The sequence below is a fragment of the Crocodylus porosus genome, unplaced genomic scaffold (genome assembly GCF_001723895.1).
Source record: "Crocodylus porosus isolate Cpor-Errol unplaced genomic scaffold, CroPor_comp1, whole genome shotgun sequence".
In the NCBI taxonomy this organism is placed as follows: domain Eukaryota; kingdom Metazoa; phylum Chordata; order Crocodylia; family Crocodylidae; genus Crocodylus; species Crocodylus porosus.
This window is the reverse complement of record NW_017728943.1, coordinates 18,573,159-18,584,938: the sequence shown is the minus strand read 5'-3', so window position 1 is coordinate 18,584,938 and position 11,780 is coordinate 18,573,159. Positions and strand designations below refer to the sequence as shown.

General features: G+C 44.9%; 1 protein-coding gene across 2 annotated transcripts in view; it reads right to left on the bottom strand.

Moving 5' to 3' along the window:
• CCDC181 (coiled-coil domain containing 181) overlaps nt 1-9,882 on the bottom strand; it is a 21,318-nt gene extending 11,436 nt beyond the window's left edge. The window contains exons 1-2 of one of the 2 annotated variants that reach the window (XM_019548830.1): nt 9,757-9,882; nt 1,573-1,729 (exon numbers count right to left, since the gene is read on the bottom strand). In XM_019548830.1, coding sequence (XP_019404375.1) covers nt 1,573-1,710 — 138 coding nt within the window. In that variant the 5' untranslated portion in view covers nt 1,711-1,729; nt 9,757-9,882. The remainder of the gene's footprint in view (nt 1-1,572; nt 1,730-9,756) is intronic. The other variant, XM_019548829.1, reaches the window with a different exon arrangement.
• Between the last annotated feature and the right edge of the window lie 1,898 nt (nt 9,883-11,780).

Below are 11,780 nucleotides of genomic sequence, written 5' to 3'. Positions count from 1 at the left end.
ATACACACATATATATTATATACACCTTACATTGTTGGAATCTTTATGACTATTTGGACAATTTTAACTCTGAATCTTTGGGGGATTTTTTGCCCTTAAGTTTATAGATGATTTTTTCATCAAGTTGAAAATAGTCCCAAATAACAACATTCATTTTTTTTTTCTGTACAAAACATACTACTTCTAGATCTGGGGCAGAAGTTCAATAAACCAATTTAACCTGAATCACCTAAATCTGATTCATCCATCCAGGCTTATCTTAAATCAGTTTTGGACATTTTGAAGGCAATTTACATGCATTGAACTTCTGTTGTGCTGCAGATTTGAACTGGTTTCCAATCACTTATACTAGTTTTGGTGTACTTTCTGTCCCTAGCTCTAGGATGTAAACCTACTTGCATAAGTGAGGACCCACTGAAAAATCTAATTTCACTATATATGCCCCACCTTAATAGAATGTATGGATTCAATCTTTAATTAGCAAGATGTAAGAGTCCAGGCATTTTAAAATCAACAAGATTACAGCTTGACAAGAAAAGAAACAGGAAATAGGACAGGAGGAAGATGGTAACTGAAAAAGGGATGATTGACTTGATGTATACTACTCTCTCTTGCACAGTACACACTAGAACCAACATAAGTAAGAAAAGGAGTGAAAGGGAAACCACAATAATAATCAAGTCCCATAGGTAATGTCTATAATACATTACCTATGGGGTGGGGGGGACAAAACAAACAAACAGGAGACGAACAAAAACAGGAGACTTCGAAAGAGCAGAGCAGGATGTCTTTCCCACCTGTACTGCACTGAATACAAAACAGTAGACCATAGCTATTTAAAGGTGTTCAACACAAAAAAAAACTTATTATGGAGCTAAGAAGTTAATCCTATTCTGAAGGCCATGCCTTCTATTCAAACTGCTAGCTAAGTCTTTACAGGCAGTGATGATGTCAAAGAGTAGAGGCTACAAAAAGGACCAATAATAGAGGAAGCTGGCATTCCTATCGCAGAGAGCTTTTACACAGAAACAGGAGAAAGTAGCTATTGCTTCTGTTGTCTCAGACCTTCTTCCCAAGCAATGAGAGCAGCAGCAGAAAAAGGAAAGAAGAACAGTGAGGAAAGTGCATGAGCACCACCAATCATACTAAATCCAAGCCAAACTGTCAAATAATGAATTTTCAGAGCCAATTTCCATTTTGGTGCTCCACAAACCCACTTCATACAATTTGGAACAAACCAAAGAATGAGTAGAAAATTGATCCAAGACAACATAAAAATAAAACCATGATGCTTAAAAAGTACCCACCTTAGAAACAGCAGTAGTATTTTTTGATCCAAGCATATTCTTTTTTGTTCCTCCAGGGAATAAGGTATTTCCTATTTCATAAAAGGGATGACTACACTAACTGAAAAAGCTATGGTTTACTGTATTCCTAAACAAGGTCCCCTTCCCAGTTCATGTTTCAACAAATTTAAATAAATGCTTCAAATCAAACAGTGGATGAACTGCGTAATTCAAGCTGTTCAAAACTCCATACTTGCTACAAAATAATTAGCATTTTCTTTAATACCTCTGTTTCACCAAGGCTTGACATTTCTTCTTCATTGATTAGCCACTCAAGGTCATTTTCAAAATCATCCTCATACTCTCCACTTTCTGCTGAATCACCAGCATCTGCTGAGTCACCAGAGTCTGTCTTCTCGCTCATTTTGACTCTATATTTAATGCTACAAGAAGGGGAAAACACTGTTTTAAAACTCCAATGGATGTAAAAAAAGGCAACGTTGATTCCTATGGGATACAGCTAAGAAGGTAGGCAGTACCAATATAATCCCTTAGACTCTTCTATCGTACTCAAGAACATAAAAATTATAAGCACATGTTAATCCCTTCTGAGACATGGAAGTATTTCCACCAACATTTCTAAAATGGGGTCTGATGTACAGAAAAGTAAGGTAATTCACTCAGTCTTACAGCAAGCAACTCCCAGAGCAAAAAGAACAACCAAGGATTTCCCAACTTCTAGTCTTCCCTTTTAATCACTAGATCTTTCCTGAAAGCATATTTACAGGACTGATGCCTCTATGTGCTCCCATTCCAGCATTCCAATGGTTTAAAACAATCCTTACGCATTAAAATTAACAAAAGGAAAGAGCTGGAATGTTCAAATCCTAAAGTCCTTTCACTGCTTGCAACAGAACACATTATCTAAATTTTACATGAAAATATAAAAAATGAGAAAATCCAGAGGCATAAGAACCCTTGACAGGAAAATCCTATGGAAAAGTCAGAGAGTTCTGAACACAGAACAAAATCAGACTCCAGGGGTGTGTCCAGACAAGCGTGCACATGCAGTTTGTGGCGCTGCAGACCCATCTGCAGCACTGCAAGCCACAAGCAGGGCGCATGCAAGCATTTGCCGTGCCGCTGATTTGCAGCACAGATGGTTTTTCTGACATCGGGAGATCGTGGTGTCAAAAAAACCTGTGCCAAAAAAAAGCAGAGCAGCACATGTGGCAGCAGCATGCACCACCTGAAACTGGAGCCTGGATAGCCAGAGCCACACTTAAGCTACCAACCAGGCTCTGCACCTCTGAATCACTCCTGGAGCCCTGGGAGGCCCACAGGGCCCCATGTAAGTCTCCCCTACCACACCCAGGGCAGCATGCCATGCACCATAGCACTTATGCACAGGCATTCCCCAGGGACAAATAGAAGCGACACAACTACATGCCGCTGCTATTTGTCCCCAGAAAAACACACATGCATACTTGCCTGGACACACCCTAGGTGACTATTTCATATTTTAAAAATGTAATATCAAAGCAAATAAAGGAAGGCATTAATCTGAATAGTACTCATGAAAAGAAGATGGGTTATCTGTAGGGATGCACCGATAGAGAATTTTGAGCCGATACCAATGGCCAACTTTTAACAAGGCATATCAGCCGATACCAATATGCAGCTGGGCAGCTTTTAGAGCAACGTCCAGCTGTTAAGTCTGTTGGGGGGGAGCAAGGGGAGGGGAGGGAAGGGGCCTGGATGGGGGCAGATTGAGGCCCCCACAGTGAGGGAGGGAGTGGGGCAGGGGCAGGCACTGCACATCCGAGGTGGAGCAGGGGACGAGCAACTTGTCCGGGGGGCACGTGGGGCGGGGGTGGTGGCTCCCACCCATGCATGCACCCTAGGAGGGCATGGGGTGTGTGCACTAGGGGTGTGAGAAGCAGGCTGTATTCGATTTGGATTTGGCCCATTTCAGGGGACAATGTTTCAATTCGCTAATTCGGATCACTGTCCCGATTCGATTTGGCCAAATCCAAATCTGAAGATTCGATTCCAATTCGGAGAATCAGCAATTCAGCCACAGACACAGCTTTAAATGTTTTTTCTACATACCTCGAAGTACCAGGCACGGCTTGTGAATGCTGAGATGATGGGGTGGATAGAGCATCTCACACGAGCGTGGGGGGACCCCCCCGCATGCTCGGCGGTGGACCAGGAAGAGGACTGGAATTACGTCCAGTCCACTTCTGGGTTCACCACCAGGCATGTGGGGGACCCCCTTCACCTCCCCTGGCTCAGCAATCAGGCACAGGGGGACCCTGGGAGCCCCCACAGACCCAGGAGGCACCATTCACCGAGCAGGAGGGCAGGGGAAGGGGGGGGGGTCCCTTGTGCGCTCTGCAGTGGACCCAGAAGTGGACTAGAAGTGCTTCTGGTCCACCACCGAGCGCACTGGGGACCACCCCCATGCTCCTGTGGGATGCTCCCTCCGCCCTGCCATCTCAGCTTTCATGAGCTGCCTGGTACCTTGAGGTATGTAGAAAAAACATATAAAGCTGTGTCTATGTCCAAATCATCGAATCTCTCCAAATCAAATTGGAGACTTGCGATTCAATTCAGAGAGATTAATGGGTCTCCTGATTTGATTTGGATTTGGAGATTCAGCTGCCAAATCAGGCTGAATCTCTGCGGAATTGAATCAGCAACTGAAGCTTTGCACTGCCGTCGTGTGTGCCCTCTGGGTCTCCACACAGGGAGAGGGTAGGCTGCCACTGCAGGCTAGGACCGGGGCAGCACCAAGCTCTTCCCAGCGGGCAGCTAGGCCGTGCTGTGCTCAGGGTGGGCAGCGGCAGCACTAGTAAAAGGGTTACTCAGGTGTCTGCAGCCACCCCAAAGTTCACTGTAGCCCCTCCCAACCCTCCTTCCCAGCTCTGCCACCGTCCACCCTGAGTGCATCCCCTGTCCAGCCCCCTGCCAGGAGGAGCCCAGCACTGCCTGTCCCAGCCTGCAGCAGCAGCCTGCCCTCGCCCCACGCACAGATGCGATGGCACACCCCACCCCCGCCCATGTCCTCCTGAGGTCTGCACATCATGCCTATGAAATCCTTACCTTTCAAATCGGAAAGCCGGGGATCGACCTATACACTGTGTCAACCTATATGCCATAAAATACAGTACTGATTCTTTACACCCAATCAAAACATTATATCAAAGCATCACTTATTCCTTATGCCCAGTCAAAATATTCAATGCCTATCCCCAAAATGTATTGCTCTGGGAATTAAATTAATGCCACATTATGGTTAAATGAAGAATAAAAGCAGATAAACTACACACAATAAATAGCCCCCTTTATAAGCGTTACACTGAAGCCATTTCACCTTAAGTTAACATCAAAGTGAACAGTACAAACACTACAAACATCATGGGTTTCAGTGTTTTACTGTAATTCCCAAAAGCACTTGGATTTTGCCCACTGAGCAAGACATTATACTATGGAACCTTACCCATTAGATTAGGACCTTCTGAAATATATTTGATATATGGTTTACATTGGCTGCTGGAGTTCAGATGAACTTCAAAACTCTGAGTAGAATACAACCAAAGAGTACAGTTGGTTTAGGTTTCTGCCCGGAGGGGCACTAGATTTGTTTGAAATCTAGTGCAGTAAACCCAGCCGAAGCCTCCAATTTGTAACTCTCTGAATAGCCTCAACAACACCACCCCTTTTTCAACCCAAAATGTTAGCTGAAGTTGAGGTTCTGAATGTTGCTGCACTCGTGAGAAACAGGATATTGAGCTATATATGTTTGATGCAACCCTGTTCATTTACAAAGAATGCAAAAAGTTCGGTTCAAACAGGAGACAGCATCTTTATTAACAGCTCCAAGTGCTAGAGTCCAGCCAGAATTCAGTCCAAAAATCACCCTAGGCCTTTTCTGAGACCCAAGCTCCTACTGCTGTATCCTTGACTTCATGCTTCCCTTTATCTGTGGGGCTCCTCTACTTCTTTTTCACAGACACACAAACTAATACCCTCCTTCTACACGTACCTCGGATTTGGGTGATGACTTGTGCATGTTTTTGGTGGAAGTTCCTATTGGTTCAGGTAGCTGAGCTAATTTAAAAGTGCTTAACTCATTCTTACATTTAACCCCAAAAACATGCATATGACCACCCACCATTTATAAAGCTTCTCATCACTTGTGTGCCTGAGGTACATTACCTTCTGGAAGCAATGCACATCTCCTTGAGTTTGGTTTTAGACTGGGAACCTTAAGTTTACCACAGACCATTTGCAAAATGCATCAGTGCTTGATCAAAGGGGCTAAAGTACATCAAAATATCACCAAAGTATAACCACCAAGATGAGAGGTTTATGGTCTTAACAAACAAGCGAGCTCATAGACAAAAGAATACAACACAACCAGAGTGAACTATCAGATGGGGAGTAAATGTAATGTTAGTGTCCATTCTTTATTATACCTTAGTTCAGGAATACCAACTCATATTTCTCTCCTCAGAAGCTGTATTCCACAGCTCACCAGCCAGTATTACCCTTTTTTGACCTCGGAACTTAATCAAAATGTTGGGTCCTGAGGGTTGCTTTAAGAAAATGATGGCAGAATCAGGTATCTTTGATTTTTTAACACAAAACAGAGTCCTATTTCCCTGAACAAAGGAGAAACTAAGATAAACAGCAATGTTCTTGCTTACAGTCTTTTTCTAGTGAGCATTCAGACCAAAATGTACCCTGTAAGCTGTACCCAGAACCTCATTCCCAGTGCTTAGTCAGGCTACATATTTTGCTTGAAGCTCTTTCTCTGGTTTTTTTCCTGCATCTTTCACAAACATACTAACCTACATAGAAAAATACCCAGTGGAAAACCCTCCATCCACCCATCACAAGCCAAACTAAATGCACTTGTATCTTTTTTAGGTGGATGCTACTTTTGTTCCAGCTATCTGGTTCAACAAAAGAGCTCAACTGTTTCGATATTTATCTCACAGAAAGATAATAGTTACACCCACAGGTTTTGACAAGATTCAGTCCATCCTTTTAACAATACAAAATCATCATTTGCATGAAAGATGTAATTTAAATCACAGCACTGAACATAATTCTATGTATTCATAGTGCTTTACAAGGGGAACAATATAAATAAAAGAAATAAACTAAAATCTATTCTCTTGCAGGAATAGCATCATAGTACCTATGTTCTTGCCATGGTTTCAAGGATAATTTCAAAGGACAGATCCTACAAGACATCATATATTCTCAACCCCTTTACTAAGCCCCTTGGCTTTAATAGGAGCCAAAGACATTCATCAGATCACAAATCTTCATTTAATTTTGCTTAACACTAGTCTTTTGGGGCTTACACATAAGCAGAACTTCTCATGCTTGCTCTCAACTTAACGATGATTTTTTTTTGTAAACTTCAGTAAAATCCTACGTGACTGTTTACAATATTCCAGTATGAATGAGTAAACTGTCATTCATGTGCTAAGAAACTATTAAGATCTATCTTTGGCATGCAATTCTATAAAGCCACATAAGAAATCCTTGATATTCTTTATAAACACAATTACATCTAACAATTTCACCATGTGGAAATTTAATTTCAACTTACTGAAGAGGAAGCAAGTCAGAGTCAATTAGAGCACCTGAACTCCTGACTTTCAGTCTTGTGCTGAACACCAAGCAATGTGTCTGCTTAAAAACAGCTTCACTTTAAGACCAAAATTTGGCAGGTATCATAATCTCCCTGTTTCAAATTTTGGTTCCACACTGCAAATTAGCAGCACAGTGAACAGGTGTGCCACATGTCGCTTGCAGAACCTCAAATAGCTTTGAGGCACTGAAAACAGCGCGCACACATTCATCTGGATACACCCAGATGATAGAAACAGATGTTCCTCGATGTTGCATTTGTGCCACCATAAAAGTTTTAAGCATCCTTAGCTGCCTGCAGTCTCCAACTGCCCTAGATGGCGGCTTGAGGGGCCCAGACCTGCGTACCCTGGGAATTCCTATGTAGGATCAGCCCCCTCAAGCCCCTGGAGCACCAGCCCGTTTTTCCCCGCTTACAGAGAGGCACCCTGGGGAATCTTGGGGTACCTCTCTTTAAGCAAAGAAATTGGGGCTCCCCAGGGACACATCTCCATAAGTGAGGAAAGCATGAACAGATCCCCAAGTAGAGGCACAGAAGCCTTGTACCTCCAAGCCAGGACCCACCTTTGGAATCTTAGGGAGCCCATCTAGGTAAGCGGGAACAGTCAGGGTTTCCCTGTTTACTCAGATGTGCCCCTGAAGATCCCAGGGGCAGATCTGGGTAAGCAGGGAGAGCTGGGCAGGCACTGTCAGGCTTGAGGGGCCAAATCCTATCCAAGAATTGCAAGGACTTCCAGGATGGGGTTCCTCAAGCCCTAGGACAGCACATCACCCTTTACTGCACACCATCAATGGGCAGGATAAGGGGCAATGTGTTTTACCCAATGAATTGGATCAACTGTGCTGTGACACAGCTGATCCATTTCATTTGGAGATGTCTATTTCTAGCCAGACAGTCCGAGTATATCCCAATCCCAACCATGCCACTGGTCCAATAAAAGACATCACCCACCAAAACCCCTGCCTCTCACACATTTCACTCTCCCTTTCAGCATCCATTCTGCCACTGCATAACACAGGATCCTGGGCAACAATCAAGATACAGGAATGTGTCATCATTAGTGACTTGCTACCAACATAATCTATACTAATGTAAATCTATAGCTATATCATTTATATATGAAGCCCAGTCCAGCTTCCCCCATCATATTGGGTGAGAATATAAGAATTGCCACTTATTAAGTGAGATCATAGGCCCATCTTGCCCAGGATCCTGTCACACAGAAGCAAGGAGCGGATGCTGGAAGGGAGAGTGAACAGGGTATGACCAGGGCTTTCTTTCCCGTTTCTCTCTCACCTGCAGCCTCCAGCACCTACACTGTAGGAAATTAGGATTCAGGGGTTGTATCCCTAACTCCCATGCTCAATAGCTACTGATGCAATGTAGACCTCCAAGAATCTGTCCAACCCCATCTGGAATCTGGCCAAACGGTCAGCTTCCCCCACATCCTGCAGTGACGAGTTCCACACTTTAATGACCCGCTCTGTGAAAAATAATTTCCTTTCGCTAGCTTTAAACTTACTACCTACTAGTTTCATTTTGTGACCCCTAGTTCTTGTTTTGTGAGACAGCGCAAATAATAAATCCCTATTTACTTACTCTTTGCTATTAAGTATTTTGTAAACCCTTCTCATGTCCCTCCTCAAACATCAGTTTCCTAAACTGAATGGGCCTAGCCTCTAGTCTGTCCTCATATGGAAGACCCTCCATACCGCTAATCATCCTTGCTGCTCTTCTCTGGCCCTTCCCTAGTTCTTCTATCACCTTTTTTAGGCATGGGGCCAACACTAGGCACAGTGTCCAAGGTGTGGATGCACCATGGATGTATAAAGGGGCAAGATGATACTTTCTGTTTTGTTTACAACTCCATTCTTAGTAACTGTATAAAATTGGGGTCAGAAGGACCTCAGAAGGCACCTAGTCCACCCTCCTGCTCAAAACAGGCCCAGCCCCAACTAGATCATCCCAGCCAAGGCTTTGTTTAGCTGGGTCTTAAAAACCTCCAAGGATGGACAGTCCCCTACCTCTCTGGGTAACCTGTTCCAGTGTTTTACTACCCTCCTGGTGAGAAAATTCTTCCTAAAATCTAGCCTAAACTTCCCTTGCTGCAACTTGAGACCACTGCTCCTTGTTCCATCATCTGCCACCACTAAGAACAGTCCAGCTCCATCCTCTTTGGAACCACCTTCAAGTAGCTGAAGGCTGCTGTTAAATCCCCTCTCCTTTTCTCCAGACTAAATCCAATTCTCTCTTTCTCCAGAAGTCATGTCCCTCACACTCTTCACCATTTTTGTCACCCTCCACTGGACCCTCTCCAATATGTCCACATCCCATCTGTAGTGGAGGACCCAAAACTGGATGCAACACTGCAGATGTGGCCTCTCCAGTGCTGAACTGAATCACTTCCCTCGATCTGCTGGCAACACTCCTACCAATGCACCCAGTGTGTCCCTAGCCTTCTCCACAACAACGGCGCACTGCTGTCATCAAGGCTGCTATCAAATCCCTCCTCAGTCTCTGGTCCTCTGCGCTCAGCGACCCTGCCCATCCCCAGAGGCGTCAGGAGCCCCCGCCCACATTGCGGATGGCGGAGCCCAGGGGCGATGCCGTCAGCGAGGAGCCCACAGCGATTCCCGCCTCTTCTTGGGTCCGGAGGGAGGGAGCTGCCCCGTGCGCACAGTCCCCGCCCCGCTCCAGTGCAGCGGAGGGGGAGGGGAATCACCCCGGGGGGGCGCCCCTCCCCTGGGCCTCTCTCCATGTTGCCATGGTAACCGCGGCGGCCCCACAGCCTCTCACCTTCCAACTCCACGCTGCGAACGGCAACCGGCGAGGGCCAAACACCCTTCCTCACGCTGCTCCGTTGCCTCGGGAACGGTGCGTGCGCATGAGATCCCGCGACAATGGAGATTTCCTCCCGGCGTTTCCATGGAGACCCCCGACCACACCGACGCAAGGCGGTGCCTCCATCTTGGTTCCTGGCAATGGATGGGCGGAGCCGGAGCCTGACTCACTGTGTGGCACGAGGGCTTCCCGCCCAGGGCATGGGGCGGGGCGTTCCCCACAGCCCCAGAGCAGTCACCCACTGGCAGGGCAAGAGCTCTGCTCCAGAGAAAGGATTTTTCTCCTGTGCCTGAAGAATGGCACTTGTGCCTGAAAGTTTGGAAGTGTGTGTACACACACACACACACACACACACTTTTAAGCAAAAAAATCTAGTTGATCTAATAGAAATGATCACTTCTGCCACCAGTTCTGGTTCCTTTTGCCTCTAGATGGATACGGCTACAACCTGGATGTCTGAATACACCCAGTGACTTTACAGTTGGTTTCTCTCCAGCTTCAATTTGACCGTGCCACAGGTCGCACAGGCCTTGCCTGATCCCATCAAACACCCCACCGTGCCCCCTTCAGCAATGGTGCCAAGGAAACTCATGAATTGTCACTCGGAGAACAAAACAGTGCCAGTGTTAAGTTAAAGAAACCTGATAAAAAATGCCTTGCTGCCCTAGCTGGGCAGTTGGTCCAGTAAGATACCACCCTAAGAAACCCTTGCCTCTCACATCGTTCCTGGACCATCACGGCAACATCATCACTCTTAACACCCAGGGTCCTGCGCCACCTTGGCGTGCCTTGAGAACCTTTCAAAGGTGTTATGGGATGCCATGCAACGTGAGCACCGTTAGGTTCACAACCCTGATTCACAAGATAAACTGGTGGCCTTTCTGAGTTCTTTGAAACAGAAAAACTGCTCTGTAGGCCAAAAAAAGGGTGAAAACCAAGAGCTGGCATTTTCTGAGTGGGGACCTCCAAGTCTAGTCAGAGGTGCCTTGAGCCTAAAAAGGTCAAAAAACACTGTTCTTAACGCTATCACAGTTTGATGATTAAGTTTGTGTTTTAGAGGAGACTCTTGTTGCATATGTTTCCAGATTAATAATGTTTTGAGCCTTGTTGCCACCCGTGACCATTTCCAATCTAAGCATAGCTGCGGAAGTGTCACTACTCAGAAAGCTCAAAGCCTGTTTCTGAGTGACCATGGTTCAAACCTGTGCAGATGTGACAACTTCGTCAGCAAGTAAAGCAGCCATCAAAAACAATTAAACAAAGCAACAAGGCCTGAAAGAAAATAAGGCAAGACCAGATATTAAATAATTAAATAATAAGATATATACTATATCATAGCTTTATCTTAAAATAGTAGTAGTAGTGATTGATGTAACCAAATGTATTAGATGGTATTTTGCTATAATAGATACATTTTTGTTAAAAAGTTTTAGATAGTTTGTAAAAACCAAAACAGCCTTATCAGAAAAGACCGTAAAGTAAGGCAAAGAAGAAATGGGAACAACATTCCACAATGGGGAAGAAAAGGAGATAAGAGACCCTCCCTCTTTTCCAAGGATATAAATCCCAACTAACTGACAGCTTCCAAGTCCACAAGAGGTCTGGTTCAGTCCAATTCCAAAAGTTTCAGTCAAACAAAGAAACTGCAATAAAACCAATCAGAGATCATTTATTATAATACTAAAACCAACCATCTATAAATATTGAGCATAGGCTGCAGGGAAATTTGGAGAACTCGGCAAATTCAAAAAGACCTGCTGCCAATATGCATGCCACCCTCCTACCTCCCAAGTCTCCCCAGCCAGTTAAGGCTCTAATGTTTTGCTGTTGGGGGTAGCTAGATAAACTTTGGGATAAATGTTGGTTTTCATGTTTTCAAGTGCAAGCAAGTAAAAGATTTGTCTGTAGACCTGCTTCTGCCTCTCTTGCCAGCAGCCTATCCACAACGTTACCTGTAATCTGGGAAGCAGCATTACTAA